Raw genomic sequence first — 21,105 nt, 5'->3', positions numbered from 1 at the left:
TGTGCACAAGCTCAGAAGCACAGGAACCACCTGGGTTCAGGTTCTGGACACACCACGTCTTGCCGTGCAAGCTCAAAGGGCCTCCTTGACTTCACAGCCCTGGGTGATTGTCAGGATTAAATAACACCGTGTTACCTACAAGGAAGCTGCCCTGTGAATGCACAGAGGCTGTTTGACATTTTTACATGGTTTTAGATATAGTACCACTTAAACTGTGTTCCAGAAAAAAAGTACATACAAGTAAAAGTTTAAAATGGCTTTAAAAAAAAAATGTGGAACTCTTTTTAAAATTGAAGTGTAACTGACCTATAACATCAAGTTAGTTTCAGGTGTACAACATAATGATTCCATATTTGTACACATTGCAAAATGATCACAATGTCTAGTTAACATCTCTCACCATGCAGTTTTTTTTTCCCGGAATTTTTAAAAAATTAATTTATTTTATTTATTTTTGGCTGCATTGGGTCTTCATTGCTGTGTGCAGGTTTTCTCTAGTTGCGGCGAGCGGGCCTCTCATTGCGGTGGCTTCTCTGGTTGCGGAGCACGGACTCTAGGTGCGCGGGCTTCCGTAGTTGCAGCATGTGGGCTCAGTAGTTGTGGCTCACGGGCTCTAGAGTGCAGGCTCAGTAGTTGTGGTGCACGGGCTTAGTTGCTCCGCGGCATGTGGGATCTTCCCGGGCCAGGGATCGAACCCGTGTCCCCTGCATTGGCAGGCGGATTCTTAACCACTGCGCCACCAGGGAAGTCCCCACCATGCAGTTTTTTGTTTTTTGTTTTTAAATTTTATTTATTTATTTATTTATTTTTGGCTGTGTTGGGTCTTCGTTTCTGTACGAGGGCTTTCTCCAGTTGCGGCAAGCGGGGGCCACTCTTCATCGCGGTGCGCGGGCCTCTCACTATCGCAGCCTCTCTTGTTGCGGAGCACAGGCTCCAGACGCGCAGGCTCAGTAATTGTGGCACACGGGCTTAGTTGCTCCGCGGCATGTGGGACCTTCCCAGACCAGGGCTCGAACCCGTGTCCCCTGCATTGGCAGGCAGATTCTCAACCACTGCGCCACCAGGGAAGCCCCCCCACCATGCAGTTTTAACATTCTTTTCTTATGATGAGAACTTTTAAGATCTATTCTTTTAGCAACTTTCAAACGTGCAACTCAGTATTAATAACTATAGTCACCATGCTGTACATGATGTCCCTATGAATTGTTTATTTTATAACTGGAGTTTGTATCTCTTGACCCTCTTCACCCATTTTGCCCACCTGCACCCTCCCACCCCGCCTCTGAGAACGACCAGTCTGTTCTTGTTTTTTTTTATGATTATTGGTTTTTTTTTTAATGATTCCACATATAAGTGAGATCATACAGTATTTGTCTTTCTCTGAGTTATTTCACTTAGCATAGTGTCCTATCCACGTTGTCATAAATGGCAAGATTCCCGTCTTATTTCTGGCTGAATAATATTCCATTGTTATATAGACCACATTTTTTCATTCATTCATCCGTCAATGGATGCTTAGGTTGTTTCCAAAACAACTTTCTTAAGCACTAGTCCTATATTCTCATGGTTCCATGTCTCAAAGCCATTCAAGTTAAGCAAAACACAACAGTTATTTTTAACAATTATGAACATTTATTAAGCACCAAGAGTATACTGCACTGGTTGCTATGTAAAAACACAATTATTGACATAGTGTCCCTGCCACTGAGCTTACAATCTAAAATGAAATACAGTAACAATGCTGTAAGCCGACCTCAAAATTTCCTTAATTTAGAAATTGCTATTTTGGCAACTAAATGAGGCAAAATGATCTACCATCAGTTACAATGTTAATAAGGCTTTGAACATGATCCAAAGAACGTTTGACTTGTACCCAAACGTTTTCCCAATTATCTGAGGCTTGATAAGAAAAAGACCACCTAGAAGTGGTAAACAGTGAATTATTTCAAACTGCCTTGTAGGATTTTAAGCCAAGATTTGTTCACTAGCCTGAGTTTCTCTCCGGCCAGAGGAAGCCGTGCGAAACACCGTGAAGTAAGCAATTCCGTCCTCTCGTCCACTGACAACTGTTCGGCCCTTCCTCCCCCACGAGTGAGGGCTCTGTGTCCCCTACAGTGGAGAAGGTGTGTGTCTGGATAAAACACCCCGCAGCCTTGGAGGCTCAACGGGGCAGACTTGCAGGAAATACGACCTCGTGTTTTATGAGAGGGGTGAGCAGTGGGGCCTCTGGCTGCAGGAGAGACGTGAGCCTGGCAGCAGTTGAGCCCCTGCCTCTTCCCAGTGACGAGAAACCCAGGCAGATGGGCGTCTTGTGCTCCGCATTTCTGGTGTGAGAGCATTTAGGGATTTAGCCTCAAGACCCCAGACTGAAAACCCTGCACTCTTCTGCCTGTATCCACAGTACAGTATTTAATAAATACTTTGAAGATTTTTGTTGCTGGTCATATATTAGCTGACAAAGGCACGCTGAAGGGATTTTGATTCTTGCTGTCAAATGCAAAGACAGTTTCAGACTTCTAAGCACAGTCTTTAAACTATATATTGATTATCTTCAATCACTGATAATTCTTTGAACTCTAAAAGAACACTAAAAAATAAAGCAATTGGTTATAAATTAACTGAAAACTGAAATACAGTTTACTCTGTAAAGTGCATGCACAAATGTTTAAAAAATACATGCATACAAATATTTTAATGGCAGACTGGTAGCATCCTGAGATTTTTTTTTTAATGGTAAAACAATATTTCAGCAATTTTTGGAAAAACCAATAATTTTCCCCTAAGTCCATCTTGGCAACTTTCTTTTACATGATAACATAGCAGCAGCAACATTTAAAAAACGTTCACAAAATTTGCTTTGCATACAAGTTTATCAGGAAAGACTGGTCCAGAAACTTCAGGATAAAACTTTTTACAAAGTAAAATAATTCACTACTTTTGACCTAAAATTGATACTTGAACATTCCCCTTCCAATTTAAAAGTGTCATTTATACCTCCTACTTATAGTAAATAAAATCTAATTATGAGATTTGTAATGAAAAATTTGAAATACACATCAACATCATTCTCTTCTAGTAAGATTACAGAAATTAATTTCAATGTGTTTCCCCAAAAAGTGAAAAAAATTTTAACATATAATCATAGCTGTGGTAAATGAATTTGAGTTTACAAATCTCAGTCAATGCACTTGTTTTTAGTTCGTAAGGTATGAAACAGAATTCCTGATTAATGTATGTATTTTTCTAAGGCAAGGCAAGTTCGTTTATGTATAAAGCATAGATATTAGCATGGTTATAAAGGCAATATGAGCAATACATATACATTCACTTTTTTTTAAGTGATACATTCCAAACTACGTAACATTTAATTTCATGTCCTATTCTAAGACTACATCTTTGACCTTAACCTTAGAAGCATAATTGCTGTAATACATTAAAAAATACTTCATTTTCCCAATATTGTAAAGTATACTGTATTTTCAAATACCTAGTATAAATTTTTTTGCACAAAATTTAGAAAGGAATACTATCAGCTAACTATAACTACTATGTTAAGTAATTGTATGAAGAAGTTCACAATGAGAATAAAATATAAAACTAAGCATAGTAATTATGGCATTTAACCATAACAACAAAAATCCCCAAATCAAGTAGTTCTGAATATACTTGTTTCTTATCTTAGTAATGTGTATATTCATTTTATAGCCACTAGTTTGATAAATGTACTAAGATTCTGTAAGGTCTGTTTTTCTTGGTTGGTTGTTTTTCTTTCTCATATCCTCCCAAACTGCAGTTGCAATTAATTTGCTTTTGAGTACAAAGTTAAATAGTGTTTATATTTTTTATCTGAGTCATGTAAAAGCTGACTCCTTACTTTCATTTTTAAAAGTTATATTTAACTTTTTGGACCTCAATTAAAATTTAACATTTAACCATGTTTCTTTTGCTATTAAGTACAGTTGACATTTCAAATTGATAAGGGTTACTAACAAAGGCAAATTTTGATCTCATCCATGTTTTAAATATGATTACACAAACTTTTTTTAATGAGAAAAAGGAGATGAAGAAAACCATTCAATAGGTCCTCTTCACTCTCAACTATTTTGCAATGCAGCTTTAAGTAAGGGTGTATCAGGTCAAGCAATGTTGTAATCTCTTATCTTTGCATAGAAGAGAAAAAATAAACTGAAGTTATTTCCTTCCTAAGGTCTCAGCTAGCTTCTTAAGTCTTTTTTTCAGCTCCAATGGAAATTTCTCATAGCACTTCTTACAGACTGGCTTCATGTCAAACTCCACAAACTTATTCCTAAAGATAATAATAATATAAAAAAGAAATTAGTGGAAATGTAGTCAACATTTGTATATAGACAGACAAATAATGTGCAGTAATTTTACTGAAGTAAATGAAGACACTATGCATATTACATCTATATTCGTATTAGCAAAAAACTTTAATTCTAATCTCAATTCTAATCATTATGGTAAACATAAAAAATTCACAATATCATTTGAAGAAAGTTGCCCTTGTAAATTGATCTTGTACATCTATCTGTGTAATACAGAATGGATATTATTGATACATTTTAGTCTGTGCTAAGTATACAGGGAATATAATGTAAATAAAATTCAGATAATTAAAGTCAATCACATTTTAAAGTACCATGAGAGCACTTTTAAAGAACAGTCATTCAAAGCAAAGAACTGTATTTCAGTAATTTGAACGACCCTCTCTTTATTGAAGGCAAAGTCATCTTACTTAGTATTTTATATCATGTAGCTGTGAGGTTTCATCTTTCCTGGCCTCCCATCCCCACAACAACAACAAGCATCTTGAAAAAAATCTAACATAATATATAGGTTATTTTGGTTGGCTGTCTGACAGAAAGCTTTAAATCACTCTTCAAGAGCACAAGTGGACCAGGTGGTCACACCTGTGACCTGTGGTCTGTGGTCACATCTGTGAATGGCGTATATACGGAGAACTCAACTCTTTTTAAAAAGCCAGGGCAATACACACTCTCAATTCACTTGTAAAACAATTGTGGACAGGTGTTGAGACGGCCTCCTAGCTATGGGTGATGCATCTCCAGCTGACAGTTATGAGGGCTTATCGCCGTTGAAATCATGGGTCCTTAATTGTGAATGGAGCAAATGCAGAACTTTACAACTTGCTCATTTTCTGTGAAATTACGTTTAGGAAGCATTTGTGGGACAGGTCCAGTGATATACTGTCAGCTGTGACAAATTATTATATCTGCTGATATAATTTTAAAGAACAACATTAATGACAAAGTTAATTCCTGACCACACATTTAAAGTGAAAAATCTTTTATTTTAAAGCACCACATGGGAATTATTTTCTACTGTTTTTCAGAGAGCCTAATGCTGACAGTTATTCAAATGATGTTACATTTCAACTGGCAGTTTGATTTAAATAGTACCATTGAGTTAAAAGTTCTCCCAAAGTCTTCTTAGAACAAAAGCTATTAAAACCGCCATGTTTTTGACAAAAGAAATAAATTATCCCTGCTCCCAGAGATACTGCTAAACAAACCTTACGTTGTTTTAATCTTATATCTGAATTTTAATTCCTCTTTAATTTTAAACAATAAAAAACTCTTAGAGCTCAGAACACAATGGTACTATGAAGGAACTGGGACAATCATGCTAGCAATTCAAGAGAATTTCAAAGATTGAAATATTTCCCATAAAAATCAGGAATACAATTGAGTTTGAAAACATCAAGAAAATGAGTTCATAACCAGTAGTATGTGGGCAGAGAATGAAAGCACACATACACACACCAGAGGTGCTGTATCTTATTATGTACCTTAGAGGGTCTCTGCTTAGACAGGAAACATGCTGAGAGGATTCAGTTTAATATAGAACTTAGAACATGCAACACTGGAATTGATCAAATTATATTATTTTAGGCAAAGAAACCAAAAACCAGGATTTTAAAAGCTGCAATTATCAGACAAGAATACTTTGAAACTTTTCCAGTATCTATTAGGAGATTAGAATTCTTCCCTTTGAATCCATTGGAAAAAGAAAAAAGAAATCTATACCATATTGTGATTAAAAAAACGAGCTGAGAGTCTACAGGTTCAGGGACGAAAGTGAAGTACAAGCCAGTGTTAAGTGTGAACCCTTCTCAAGGTGTGTAACTTTAATAATTAGGCAAAAGGACCAGCTCTACATGGGACAAACGCTTCTATTTCAATCTCTGGTGGCTACAGATACATGCCCGAAAGTAACGAAAAAAGCAAGAGACAAAAACAGAATGAAAACATATTCTAAAGGACTAACCAAAGGAGAAAGCAGTGAAAATGATGACAGAGGGATAGAAAAGTTTACAAACAGACTGGCTTTTTCTTTTTCTGCTTGTCCTTATCCTTTGCTTCTCTCTCCCGTCTGGCAAGTCGCCTCTTAAATTCTTCTGGCATTTTCTCATAACAGTGTTTGCAGACTGGTTTTAGATCAATTTCAACAAACTTATCCCTTTGCGCAGGACAGAGAAGGAACAGGAGAAAACAGGGAACAATTAAAGGAAGAACCTTTGCTCTTAGAAGGCCTGAACAGAGAGAAGAAATAAGGCATCAGATCATTCTTTTTAAACTCTGCGAATGTTTTTACAACGCCCCCTAAGTGTTGGTGGCGGCGCTCGCGGGAGCCGAGGGCGGACTTACTTGAGCGTTAACTTGGCGCTGCAGGTGGAACAGGCGAAGCAGTGCACGCACCAGGCCTTGTTGAGCGCGGAGACCACTAGGGGACAGGAGGGGGGCCGTCACTCAGCGCACCCGCCCGTCCCGGGCTGGGTGCCCTCCTCGAGGGCTTTTCTCACCGAAGAGCCACACACGGCACTGAAAATCTCGTGCCGTTAACTGACGTTCACAGGATCGGTCGACGTTATTCATTAATTTATCTCATCACGTTGTTAGAACACACAAGCCCAGCTCTGCATTTGTCTGCCACAACTGTAGGCTTCCCCTTAGGGAAGATCACCTTTGCCTTTTCAACCCGTGTTGGTGGTTCATGTTTTCTTCTCCCGTGAGGCATCCGAACGGCAGGTACCAGGTCTTCACGCCGACACCCCCCAGCCCCGCCCCCAACCGCCAAGCTGTGACGGGCGCGGCCCGGCTTGCCTAGCACAGCAGGTAATTAAAACAAAGTCCAGACACTAAGTCACCGGCCTGCAGGAGCCTGTCTGCCAAGCCGACACTAAGGCAAGAGCTTCCCTCCTCTGGCAGCCGCCTCCCGTGGGCGGGGATGAGATTTATTCCCAAAGGCACTAGAGATCACTTTCCTGAACCCACCCCTTCGTGAAGGGCACACGGGCAGTGTTTCAGAAAGCGTTTGCCGAGTTAGGCTCTCTGCTCAGAGGCTGAAGCAGGAATGTTTGCAACTTCGCCAGGAAACTTCTGGCAGAGCTTGCTGCGCCTATTGGCAAACACAGCTGCTTCCTTCCCGTCCCCATCAATCAGGGACGAGGGGGCAGGCCCTGGAAACACCTAGAGATAACTGCCAGGGTGCAGGGGACCCTTCCTAAGTGCTCCCAAGAAACACGCCCTGCAGCTTCCGGAAGGAGGAACTGGAAGGAGAAGAGGTCTTGGGGTCAGCCGCTCCTATGGTAACGACCCTATGGCACTGGCCTAAAGTATCACCACAAACGAGCCACAAGCCCACCTCTGAGGAGTTAGCATCTCCCTGCTAGAGAATACTTGGGAAATATGCAAAGAAAGAGGAAAAGTAACTGATAACCATCACATTCCAAACAACCTTTTTCAATTTTCACATGACCCAAGGGTTTTTGTGTCAAAACGGTGCCCTACAGGTTAAAATCCCTGCAGGTACTTACCATCACCTTCTATAACACGGTTGCAGTGGAAACAAACATCACCAAATAGCTGAAAATGAAAAAAAAGAAAAAAAAAAGTAAAGATGTGTTACAACTAAGCATCAGAAGACCAAACACTTAATATAAATAATTTCAGTTCTTTGTACAGCTTAAAAACAAATAGCTGGCTACCTAAACCCAGAATTTGCCATTACTAGAGAGAGAATCAGTAAAAGTTCACTGACTAGTTTTTACTTCCTACAATGAAAAGAATTTACTCTTCATCATGATCAAAAACAAACAAAGGCTCTGGAAATGTTCTGGATTTCAGGAAGCTGAAGGAGCATGAAAACCCCACACTGGGTCCAGTTCTGGAGCGGAAAAAAGGCCAGAAGGACTTGATTGGGTCAAGTGACAGAACTGGAATGGACAGACTGAAGTAATCAATACAGATAACCATGGTTACATAAGAGATTCCCGTATTCTTGGGAAATGTACACTGAAGTATTTAGGGGTAAAGGACCATGGGGAACTCATCATCAAATGCTTCAGAAAAAATACGCGTGTGTTTATATGTGTACATAAACTTGTATATAATGAAACGTGCATTTACATAAGTGTCGTCTTCATAGAGAGGGCAGGACACACACATGATGAAGCAGGTAGTAAACCTGAGTAAAACAGGTAGGTATTTTCTTTGTATTTTTTATTTTACAACCTTTCTGCGAGCCTGAAATGATTTTCCAAATAAAACGTTAAAAAGCAATCGCTATAGCCCAAAGTACATTTTCCCAGAGCTCTCCTTGTACTTAAGCATTGAGAAGCTCAAGTTCATACAAGTGTGTGTAGTATTCCACGAGCCCCATCACTACCTGGTTGTAGTGGGTTTCACAGTACGCCAGGCCCTTCCTCTCGTAATGGCGATGTCCGAGAAACGGTTTCTCACACTTGGCACAAACAAAATGCTGAAAGAAATTGCGTTAGGTCATACTTGGATTGCCATGTTTTATTTACACAGTGAAGCAAAACCCCAAAGCTGAAGTAGCTCAGAGGAGATCCATGACAGCCTGGGGTGCTTATGTCATTTGGGCCACAGGTGACCCTGTGGTGCATCCAGCCTTCGTCCAGGCATCCGGAGGCCTTGACTCGACAGCACAGAGTGAGGACAGAGGTGAACGTGGGGACACATCTCTGGGCTGGACCAGGACACCTCTTCCCTCAAGGATCTAGGAACCAAGAGCACTGCTTGCCTCGTCACTTGGAGGTCACGGAGCCATGTAGAGTCTATGTTCTTAGTCTTCCATGAGGTCCACACGTGCCCCTCAGCATCTCCCAGCCTCGCCAGTGCACCTGAGCCTCGGGCGTGCAAAGGCCCCGGTCACCCCTCCGCAGGGAACTCACCTCCACGTGCCACTGCTTGCCCATGGCGTTCACCACGCGCCCTTCGATGGGCCGGCGGCAGGCGCCACAGATGGGGACCCCCATCTTGTCGTGGCACGGCAAGCAGTACAGCTCCCCCTTCAGCTCCCGGGCGTCGGCGGTCAGCTCCTTCCTGCCCACGAGAAAGGGACCAGCTGAGCAGTGCCACCGCCAGGAAGGCAGGCAACGGGTGCAGCCCATGTGCCTCCGAGAAGGTTTCCGAAGAGAACCCGCGACAACCCCTGTAGCTGCTTTTCTCCCCCTTGGAGGTGGTCAGAGTAGTCTGATCTAGAGGCTTGAACAGGCTTCAGATTCGTATCCAAACATCAACATCATGCAGTGTTGATAGGCCGGACACACACCACCACGCCGGCCACAGCTACCGTCCCCTGTCTGCTGTCACTTTAGAGTCCCTCGTCTTCCTTAAAAAGCTGGGGAGGAGGATCCCAGTCGTGAGGACAGACCCGCCGATATTATCTTCCCAAAATAACCGAGGAGTTTGGAGACTAGTTCCGCTTACTGACACTCGCTAGCAAGCTGCTAAGAATAGCTTTAGGTTAACAGAAAATACACGAACGAGATGCTCAGACCGCTCCTCCACCAGATGCTTAGGTTCACTACTATCTTCAGGCTCCTGAGTCCATAAACAGAGATGGCCCCAAAGCAAGATGGATTTCATCGGTTTTAAAAGATTCTTTAGAAGTGCTCATGAAAAATGAACCGAGGGAGGACAGGCAAGAGGACGAGATAAGGTAGAAACTGAACTCCCAAAAGAAGCTGTCTGTCAGCCTTCACCCCAGCTCTCCACTCCCTACCGTAACTTAGCACGGATGGTCACGCTGACCACAGTAAAGTATCTTTTCCATTAAGTTCTTATATTAGATGGCAGATGCCGAAGCTCATAGCCTAACAATTTATCATGAGCTTTTGAGGAAAAAAAAAATTCCCTTTAGGTGTAAATACAGCAAAAGTAACAAATGTAATTTAAGATAACACTCTGTCACACCCTGTTATGCACGTACGAAGATAAGACTTTTGTAAGTTTTTTGTTTGTGGGGGGATCCTGTATTGGAAGAACGTAGTGATGAAAAACAGTTGTGGGAATCATTAGGGATATTTTAATATGAGCTGACTATTTAAAGGTATGTGTATACATTCATGTGTACACGCACACACACAAATGTGGCAACATGTTGCCTGGTGAAACTAAATGAAGGGTATGGCGGTTCTCTATGTATTATTCTCTTGACTCTTCTACAGGTTTAACGTTTTCCAGATTAAAAGTTGAAGGAAACCGATTTGGGTGCCAGAGTAACAGAAAGACTGTAGATCAGTGTGATCACTGGCTCCCTCTATTCGTACAATGAAAAGGAAGACACTGCAATACCCGCAGTTGGCACAGTTGAAGTGGTCTGGATGGTAGGGGTCGTTCTTGAATATCAGAGGCTGCTCGTCAATGATGGCATGACACTTCTGGCAGATGTATTTCCCAAGGCCTCGGGCTTTCTCTCGGTTATGGCAGGGGCGACACAGATGTCTAAACAGACAGAGACAAAACTGTTTTAGAAACTTAAATTTAAAATCTAAGGTTCTTCCTAATAATTAAAAAAAAAAAAAAAGATTCCCATATCTATGAAAAGAAATTAAAGAAACCATTTCTTTAAACATCACCGCTGGGCTTAACAGAGCAGAACCGAGCCCCGACTTTTCACACGGAAAGTTATTTATCCCTCCCAGAGGACCAGATTGATGGCTGAGAAACTCCCTGTGGTAGCCTCTCCCGCAGACACCGGGCCCCACGCCCCAACTCCGTGTCTGCGGCCCCAGGGAGCACGCGCGACCGCGGAGCGCCACTCTGCCCACCCGTGCCCGACAGGTGACAGGGTGACCTGCTCCTACCTCCCGGCGCTCTTGACAAACCCGATGTCTGCCAGGACCCCCTGGCAGAGGTCACAGCGGAAACACTCGGGGTGCCAGCTGTTGTTCATGGCTTTGATCACTCGGCCGATGATGAATTCCCCTGCGGAGAGGAGCGCACGGGCTGCAGCGCGGCTTCCCTGCCCTCAGCCGCCGGCAAAACACCTGCCCCTTTCCCCATGTGTGCGGCTCCCGCACGAAGCGCTACTAGAAAAGTGCTTCCGTGTCATCTGAGTCCTTGTTTTGGGTTCTGTAGCCGCCACACTTTCAGGCTGTCTATCACATCTCTGAATCTGCTTTTCCAGAGTGGGTACTGGGCTCTCCCTCTCCTGAAGGTCTTTTTGGTTTTTTCTGGTCATGGACACAGAAAACAGAAATCCACCGCACGTTTTCTTGTACCACATACTTAATTTCTTCCTTCATTCAACCTTGTCAGCATGCTACTCGGTGTCCCCAGTCTCTCCTGCCGTGTGACACGCAGGCCACCCCTGCGCGTCTCAAGGTCCCCGCTGAGGCCGCCCGGGCTGCACTGACAGGGAAGAAAGGAATCCTACGGGGCATCGAACAGAAGTCCGGTGAGTCCTGGGGTTACCTTCACCCTACAGGCCCTGAGAAGCGTCATTAATATTACTGACGGGAAGAGGGCTGACAAAGCACCTGCACGCTTTCCTTCCTATGAGCACGTGCTATGAAGGCGTTCTGAAGGAAACTTACTTTTCACCGTGCATTCGGCAGTGAAACTTACCACACTGGTGACAGCACGGAGCAAAGAGCATCTGAAAGTCATGTTCACAGTACTTCCTTCCTTCAAACTGAAACAGAAAGTACCGCCGGCTCGTAAATAGGAAACAATCCCGGGATGAATGGAATTTTTCTGCGGAGACTGGAGGAAGAGGTTTCTGGACTAAAGCTCTGCCCAGAATCTGTAATCCTCCTGAGATACGTAAAGGCGGACACACTTCGGTACCTTCCCGGCACCTAGTGTGGGCACGGGCAAGACCCGCTGAGGCCAGAACTGATCCTCCGCCCCCAGAGAAGGGTGAGCTCCTCCACGCTGGCTCCACCCGGAGGGATCGGACAAGAGCCACAGACAGCCCCCCGGAAAATGTTCACAGACGTACAAACCTCCCCCCACGTTGAAAATACGTACTTACGAACAGTAAATGTGCTAGCATATTTTTAAAAATGTAAACATTTTTAAATGGGGCCAAAACCCATTTTAAAAAATATTCTTTTCCTATAGGTGGAAAATGTATCCTTCATTTCTCTCCTTGAACTGTTTTCCTTTCATTTCCCCCCAAAAGTTTTATGCTACAACAATACTTTTTCCACTAAGGTCTTTAACTGATCATCCTACCATATTTCTCTGCAATTAAAATGTATTGTGAAACTTTAAAATTTGTTTTACTTTCCAAATCCATAAGGCCCTAAGGGTTAACATTCTTTTTCTTCTGGATTAAGTTATCATTACAATGACTGTTGGTATACAAATGATGAAAACATAGGTATGTTACGAATGTTACATTTTATTCACCATTTAATTATTTACATGAGAAGCAAACCCTAATGAGATGAGCAGGGCCACTCTTTACCCTCACCATTATTTTATGCTTCCATGGATACAGATGACTGACCCCTGGGAGACTCAGGGTTCAACATTAATTCTAGATTTATTTTCTATTTTGGGGGTTGCTTGTACCCTTTTCACGTAAATAAGTCGTGGGAATTATATAATGCGTCCCTTTGAATCTCTGAGCTCCTTACAAGTTATTTGTCAAAACCACATATTGTTTGATTATCAAAATCCATACTTAATGATGTTCCAGTTGTCAACTCAATCTCCTCAATTATGGAAATTAACTGCAGATTTAGCTCATTCAATTTATTGACCATATCCCCTACAGCTTAACTGGCATTCCGGGCAAAGCAGATTTATCTTGTGCCACAAAAAGTCTTACTTCATTTTTAAACTCAAATGAATGAGCTCTGATACATTTAATGAGTCTATTTTTTAAAGTTACAAACAGAAGATATTAACTCAATACATTATTACTCAATATTCCGTCACAATGCATTGTAACGTGTAGCCCAAAGCAGAAGTTATTTATAAGTGAGATATGTTCCTTTACTGACTGTATACTGTGTACATTCATAGAAATCTGATATTGAGCTTTTATCAGTAATTTTTTAAAGAAACATAATATAAAAATGAAGAAATAACTGTAGTTAGAAATGATCAAATTTTTACCTGCCACCCCGTCTTGTTCAGTGGAGGAAGGAGACTCAAACTGTCTCAATTTGCCACTTAAGTTTACTAGTGAAAGGCTGGGTAATGGTAACAAGGCGTCGTAAAGCCTTCGGAAGGAGAGTGTTTTGTGGCTTGTGCGCGCGCGAGTGGCAGTTTTAATTTATCAGTTTTTAAAATCAGTATTTTCGATGGAAATAACTCGACCAAAGATCTATCACAGACTTTTGAGACCCATTAAAATCAAGTGTAAGGAGAAAAATAAAAGAAATGATCAGCAATGACTCTGCATTTAATGAACAGGGAAAGACACATATTGCTTAAAAAAACAAAGCAAAAGGAGGCCAGCAGTTGGCATATATGTTGTATTTGTTAGTAGAAGACTGAAAAGCTTAGGGCCGCTTGTGGCTGGAATAAGTCTTTAAAGCTGTGATTCAGGTGGGCAGGACACGGTGGGGCTTAAGGACGCTGCCGTGGACGCAGCCCGGCTGGACCGTGACCCGCTCGGGGCCCGGTGAGCGTCACGCCTGCTCTGCTCGGCTCCCACCGCGCCCGCCCTTCCGCAGCCTCTCTCCACGCCTCTCTCTGCCTTAAAACGATGAGTCCTTTTGAAATTAGGGGACGAGATTAGGGCAAAGTCCTAAAAGACAGTTGTCACACGACGACTCCCCACATTCCCAAACCTGCCATCTATCTGCATACAGAACACCCAATACGGTTCCTCAGCTGGGCTGCATCCTTAGCAAGAGAATACATAAGGCCGGGAAAGGTGGGTAGCCCTGTGGGTTTAGGGACCCCCCCCAAAAATCTCTTCTGATGGGGATCCTAGAGCAATTCGTCAGAGTAAGATTTCAGATCCCTTCCTTTCGTCAAGGGCGAGGACTAAGCGCTATCGTGAATACAAAAATATCATCAGGCAAATCGATTTTAGGATGAACAGGCCCTGAGACCAGAATCTGAGGGTCCAGAAATGGGCCCTTGAAGCCATCCCTATGGCAACCCCCCTGCATGCCCGGGGTGTGCTCCCCCAAATGAAGACTTCTGCAAAGGGAGAGCTTCTTTTGCTAGAACGAGGTGCCTCTTTTCTAAGCATGTAGAAATGATCAGACATACTATGGCTCGATTTCTGAGCGCAGGAGAAAGGCCGGAGGCTGATCCAAAGTAAAACTCTAGGGTGTGAAATGAAGAAAAGTCAGAACGCATCAAGTTGGAAGACTCAAACTTCCATGAATACTGTCTTTCTAGGTACAACCCAGAACTGGTTTATCATAGAACAAGCCTGTAGAATAAGAAAAATTAATGCTCCAAATTCGCAATGTTTAACAAAATGCCAAAGAAGCCTGGGACCCGCCAGGATGGGGAGGGGACCCTAGCCAAGAACAGCCCTGCTTTTAATGGTTCTAAGTTTGGTTTGGAGTTCCATGAAGATTCTCTTTGGGGGAAAAGAAGAATCCTGCCGCTTTAAAGAAAGCTCAGAATTTGAAACTGTTCTGATGGTCTCACCTCCAGCCACATGCAGATGTGAGAAGTCTTCCCAGGTTTCCTGCCCACCAGCATTGCCCCCAGGGTCCAGCTTCCTGAGGAATCATGATTCCTTCCATATTAGAGGAAACGAGGGAAGTAACCTCTTTGTAAAGTCTTCCCACTAAATCACTCACCACAAATGGGTCTTTCCTGTTATGCATTTGTGATGGGGGGGCGGGGGTCATATTGGGGGAATTCACACTAAGGAGAGAGAAAGGTGAGGTGTCCTGAGCCGAGCTGGGCAGGCTGCCTGGCCTCCCCCGCTCCATCCTGTCGGTAACTTTTCTGGAATCACGTCACTCTGGAACTGTTGGTTCCCCTTTATTTCACAAACCATTTCCTTTGGGGAAAAATTAAGATAATCCTTTTGGAGGAAATCCCTGATGTCACAAAATGAGATTTAGGAAGTGGTGTCATGGCCACACACAGTGTCAGGGCCTGGGGGCCAAATGGGTGTTTCCCCCTGGAAATGGCATTTAATCAACCGCCTGTGACTTGGCCGTTTTACAAACACTTCTCCACGTTATTGGAGAATGATGGGCAAAACTGACAGCCCACGAAGACAGGCTTCTCTCTCAAGATTTAACCGCAACACCAAAGTAAGGATCATGAATCACACGCAGTGTTTTATTCTTACTTGATCACTGTCTTCCGATATGGATAAAGTTGAAAGATGGATAACTTTCGGGGACTTCCCTGGTGGCGCAGTGGTTAAGAATCCGCCTGCCAATGCAGGGGACACGGGTTCAAGCCCTGGTCCGGGAAGATCCCACGTGCCGCGGAGCAACTAAGCCCGTGCGCCACGACTACTGAGCCTGCGCTCTAGAGCCCTCGAGCCACAAGTACTGAAGCCCACGCGCCTAGAGCCCGTGCTCCGCAACAAGAGAAGCCACCGCAATGAGAAGCCCGCGCACCGCAATGAAGAGCAGCCCCAGCTCGCTGCAACTAGAGAAAGCCCGTCCGCAGCAACGAAGACCCAACGCAGCCAAAAATAAATTTATATTAAAAAAAAAAAGATGGATAACTTTTATAATCATTAGTAATTAAAAGTTATTTAAAATTAAAATGTAGAAGTAGAATCTTCAAAAAGAGAAAACTGAATTTCAGTGTGGGGAGCAGTTCTAGTTACTACACAGAAAGTGTGTCTTGGCTTCTGGTAAATGACGACGATGTTTTCGTTACAGCTGAGTGATGAGCTGCCCAAGGATGCGTACAAGCACATCTCACTTTATTGCACTTCGCAGATAGCGTGTTTTCTAAACACTGAAGGTTTGTGGCAACCCTGCTTCCCGCGAGCCTGTCGGCACCATTTTTCCAACAGCATTATTTTTTTTTTTTAATTAATTAATTATTTATTTATTTATTTTTGGCTGCGTTGGGTCTTTCGTTTCTGTGCAAGGGCTTTCTCTAGTTGCGGCAAGCGGGGGCCACTCTTCATCGCGGTGCGCGGGCCTCTCACTATCACGCCCCCCCCCCCCCCCCCGCCCCCGGCTGCGGAGCACAGGCTCCAGACACGCAGGCTCAGCAGTTGTGGCTCACGGGCCCAGCCGCTCCATGGCATGCGGGATCCTCCCAGACCAGGGCCCGAACCCATGTCCCCCGCATTGTCAGGCAGACTCTCAACCACTGCGCCACCAGGGAAGCCCCCAACAGCATTGTTTTTAACTAAGGTGTGTATGTTGTTTTTTAGCCATTATGCTACTGTAACTTAATAGACTACATATAGTGTAAATATAACTTTTCTATGTTCTGGGAAACCAAAAACTTCGTGCGACTCGCTTTATTGCAATACTCGCTTTGTTGGGTGGTCTGCACCCAAACCCACACTATCCGAGGTCTGCCTGTACTTATCTCCCTGTGCCAATTTACACAAGAAGGCGTATGCTTTCTTTAGGGTCTTTCTTAAGTGAGTTCTTTCTAGAAATACTTTCTAAGTACATTTTATGGCACAAGAATCCACTCTGACTGCAGTCAGATTCTTAGAGACGGACCACGAGGAGGTCTTGCTCTGAGCAGGGCTCTGCGTACACGGCCTGGGGAACGAGCCATTGAGAACCAACCTGCTGCCAGCACGGGGAAGTTCATTACCTACGGGAAGAGGTGTCAGTGCAGCGGGTCTCGGCCGAGGGTGGCTGTGCTCCCCAGGGGACAGCCGGCAATGTGGGTAGGTACTTCCGGTTGTCACAACTGGGTATGTAAGGGGAGAGACGAGGGACGTTTCTAACACCCTACGACACACGGGACGCCCCACAGCAAAGCGCCATCCAGCACAGAGGGCCAGCAGTGCGAGGACGGGGACCCTGCTTGGAGCGTGGCCGGGGCCGGCTAACCGACGGGCACTGCACGTGCCGCCTGCTTCGCGCTCATCACCCGGGCCTGCTGCACGATGTGGCCGGCAGACGCACAGCATGGGAAAGAGAAGGCGACAGAGAGGGAACAGCGGGGCATGGAAATAAGAAAAATGTCTGCAAAACAGAGCCTGCCTTTCTTCTCTCTTGCTCCCCTGGAATCTCTCTCCTAAGCCCTTTGTCATAATTACTCATTTCAATAAAAAGATCTTAGATTTGAAAAGAGTATGTCAGGGAAAGAACACCATATCGGATATTAGAGGACCAAACTAGGTTCTAATCCCATTTATGTCACTAATCTGCTGTCAGCAAGGGCATTTCAGCCTCTCTGGGCCTCAAGGAAGAAAAGGCTTTCCAGGGTGTGGAGACCAATGTCTGCTCGAGGGCAGGCTCCCTGGAGCCCCGTAAATGTGCTCTGGGTCTGACCGCCCTGCTCCGGCTTAGAGGCTGGAGAGCCTCGTGAGACCTCAGCCCCCGCCCCACCCCCTCTCCTCCTGCTCCCCTCACCCTCCTCGGCACCCAGGGCAGCCCCACCCTCCGGCTGTGGGTCACTGGGTCCCCTCTTCCGCTCAGCCCCCAAACTGTCCCCTGCCGTTCCCAGCCCGAAAGCCATCGCCCTTCACGGAAAGCGAGATTCTCGTTCCAATTGCACGGGTTTCTGTCGTAGGGAACGTGTGTTTCTGGGACACAGCAGGAGCTGGAAAAATGCGTCTGAGTGAATAACATGGTGTTCCCTGAGTTGTGTCCCGACACGCTGTGCCGCAGGCTGGCCGGGAGCTTCCCTCCCAGGGGTACTGTTTCTATGGGAAAATGCTGTCGAGTTGGCCAACAACTGACTTACTAATGACCTTTAAAAACCACCGTTCCTTCCTCAGGAATGGCCTGTAAAACAGAAAAGTTTAAAATCTGCTTGGTAGAAGGAGAAGGAGAAATCAAACAGTGGCCATCTCTGGGTATCACATAACTCTACGTATATGTATTATCACATAGAGAGACACGTGCAAATGCGTAAGGAGGTGATCACACGCGTGCGCGCGCGCACACACACACACACACACTGTCGTCCTCGCTCACAGCTCGGAGTCATCCCTAGACCAGCCCCCCCAAAGTAGACGTGAGAAGGGGGTTTCAGGACTGGTCAGAATGAACACACGCGAGCGCGGGCCACGTGGTGACACCACAGGATCAGGGAGAACAAGTGTTGGGGAAGAAGAGGAGACACAGAGAAGAGCTGGATACGGAGGGGGTGCCCCCTTCCCCCCCAAACAAGAGCCCCTTTAGGACACAGGTGCTGGGAGTCGTGGGGCCAGAGGAAGCGGGCCGTGCTGGGGCGGGGCGGGGAGCACCCGCAGGGCGGGCGGGCGAGCCCCCGGGACCCGCCAGCGTCACGGCCCAGGGCCACCCCCGCCCTCGCGCACCGCCTGTGGCTGCTGCCCGCCGGCACCCACCTCGTAGAAGAGGCCCTCGGGGAACTGCTGGAAGCACTGAGCACACACGAAGCACTGCTCGTGGTACAGCTCGCCGTTGCTGTTGACGATCTTCTCGGCGGGCGCGAAGCCGCCCCGGCAGCGCTCACAGCTGGCGTTGGCCAGGGCGTTGGCCATGTTGCTGCAACACACAAGGGACACAGGTCACGGACGCGGCCCTTCCCGGGAGCTCAGTCTGAGGCCACAGCAATCGTATCTTGTCCATAAAGCCCGTTTCCCGCTTGCGACCCAAGGTCTCAACCCCACCCAGCGTCCGGGGTGCAGACCCTCTGGTTCGCCGACATTCCTGCACCCCCTGCCAAATGCCCACGAGCGCACCCACACCACCTTGCAGGAGGCAGGGACGCAGGGGGCACCGAGAGCCGCCTCAAGGGCTGAGCCGACAGCCTGACAAGCGGCCTCATTAAGTCCCCCCCACGTGGGTCCGGACACGCCGAAGGCCCGGCCAGACGCAGGCCCCCTCGCACCCGCCGTGAGGGCCTGCCGAAAGCAGCTTCAGTAGCTCTACAATCCGCCAAACGCCTTAGCCCTATAATCCAATTGGGAAGACAAATGTTGAACACTAATATTACAAAATGTATCTTAAAAGCACAGAATTTTCCACTCTGAAGATCGTTTTACAGATGGTGAAGTGCAGGTTCAGGGACGAACGAGCCCAACCTTGCAAAGCTGTCCAGTTCACGGGAGACACAGGCCCAGAATCCAGGTCCCCCGCCCACGAGTCACAACCAGATGACGGTGTCACGTCAAATGCTCGAGAGGATGTGAGAGGAACCTCTACGAGACCCCGGCTGGTGAGTCCGGGCCGGGGTCCCCCTGGACCCCAGCACACGCGGGCGCTTCCAGTAAAGGCCCACGTCCCACCCAACCCTGTGCAGCCTGGAGGAAAAGCATCCAATCAAGCCCGTGACCAGACCGCTGCTTACTCTGAATCTCACATAAAGGAACGGCCTCCAGGTGGGAAGGTCCCCAGGCAGAGCAGGCACTGGCCCAGCCAGCTTCGTGGTTTGCAAGTTTATTTTCAGATATCCAGACCCCACTCAGAGCACACGCTCTGCTCTGTGGCCGGCCCCGGGGCAGCTTCTCTCCACCCAGACACCCAGTCAGCCCACCTGGGGTAGTCATCGCCGACGTCCTCCGAACCTTCCCAGCCCCCCATGCGGCAGGTGGGCGGGGGGTCCCTCCCGCAGGCAGACGGGCTGCCCCGTCCCGTCACAGCCTACATCTCAGCCTACATCTCACTGCTTCCTTAGCAAGGTTGGCACAGCGCATGCTTCACCCCCGCCTACCCCAGCGGAAGACAACCCCGCCCTCTTCCCCTAGAGCTCTCACCCAGCAGTATCCTGCCCTGGGGTATTCACACCCCACCAGAAGTGCCATGTTCACAACCCCACCCCAAGCAAAACTCAATTAAAACGCCACCAGAAAAGGAAGGAAGGGAGGCAGCCTCACTGCTTGTGGCAAACCTGACCTGAGTCTCATACTAAATTGAATTTTCTACTTTGTCACTGCAAAATTACTGTGGATCAGGGAGAAAAACCCATCAACTCCCTTCGACACCTGGCTTTGCCATAAGCCAGACGAACGGTGGTAGTTTTATCAAAGCTCTGGAAAGGCTTGTTGCCCCCCTTCTCCAAAGGGGCGGCCAGCATCCACAGGCGTCCCTTGACGAGGTGTGCTCAGCCCACAGCTGCCCCCATGGGCCTAGGACCACTTTGAGGACGAAATAAGAACAAGTATATAAAACCACTTTGGAAACCAGAAGATGCTACTCAAATATGAAGCATTATTATTACTTTAAAACTTTCTCAAAAGAGTCACCAAATTCTCAATGATTTTAGTAGAACCCCAAGAGAGCTACAAAAGAAGAAATCCTGGAACATCCTGACTCATGATTTCCTAGATCAGTGACCCTCTCGGGGTGGAAATGTCCTCCCTTTTCCCACATCTCTGTGGGAGGCCACATGTTCTTTATAAACGTCATGTGAAACAACAACATATTGCAGAAGGATGAATGCAGGTGAAACAGTTTTATCAAGACAGACATTAATGAGATTTGCAAAAATGTAATACAATGCCACTCTTCTCCCCAAGTTTTCTCATTTTGGAAACATTTTTCATAAAAACTTAATTAATATTAATATGTATTAATATTATTAATGTGTGATGAGCTTATTGTTATTTTAAGTGAACTAATAAATACTTAAAATTTTTCTCAGTTTTATTTTCTAATACAGTAAATGCTGATAAAACAAAAGCTATCTGGAGACCTCAATATTGTTTTAAGAATGTAAACGGGTCCCAAGATCAAAATGTTTATCATTGACC

At 45.6% G+C, this 21,105-nt stretch overlaps 1 protein-coding gene across 4 annotated transcripts in view; it reads right to left on the bottom strand.

The window, feature by feature from the left end:
- Nucleotides 1-1,671: 1,671 nt before the first annotated feature.
- LIMS1 (LIM zinc finger domain containing 1) overlaps nucleotides 1,672-21,105 on the bottom strand; it is a 103,003-nt gene continuing 83,569 nt past the window's right edge. For 3 of the 4 annotated variants that reach the window (XM_061210508.1, XM_061210507.1, XM_061210506.1), the window contains exons 2-10: nucleotides 18,739-18,898; nucleotides 11,919-11,985; nucleotides 11,156-11,276; nucleotides 10,644-10,793; nucleotides 9,239-9,389; nucleotides 8,710-8,802; nucleotides 7,859-7,907; nucleotides 6,690-6,765; nucleotides 1,672-4,306 (exon numbers count right to left, since the gene is read on the bottom strand). In XM_061210508.1, the coding sequence (XP_061066491.1) occupies nucleotides 4,192-4,306; nucleotides 6,690-6,765; nucleotides 7,859-7,907; nucleotides 8,710-8,802; nucleotides 9,239-9,389; nucleotides 10,644-10,793; nucleotides 11,156-11,276; nucleotides 11,919-11,985; nucleotides 18,739-18,898 (982 nt within the window). In that variant the 3' untranslated portion in view covers nucleotides 1,672-4,191. Of the gene's footprint in view, nucleotides 4,307-6,314; nucleotides 6,502-6,689; nucleotides 6,766-7,858; nucleotides 7,908-8,709; nucleotides 8,803-9,238; nucleotides 9,390-10,643; nucleotides 10,794-11,155; nucleotides 11,277-11,918; nucleotides 11,986-18,738; nucleotides 18,899-21,105 lie in introns of those variants that run through there. The other variant, XM_061210509.1, reaches the window with a different exon arrangement.

Source organism: Eubalaena glacialis, chromosome 14, assembly GCF_028564815.1.
Source record: "Eubalaena glacialis isolate mEubGla1 chromosome 14, mEubGla1.1.hap2.+ XY, whole genome shotgun sequence".
Lineage (NCBI taxonomy): Eukaryota > Metazoa > Chordata > Mammalia > Artiodactyla > Balaenidae > Eubalaena > Eubalaena glacialis.
This window is presented reverse-complemented; position numbering and strand designations above follow the sequence as displayed.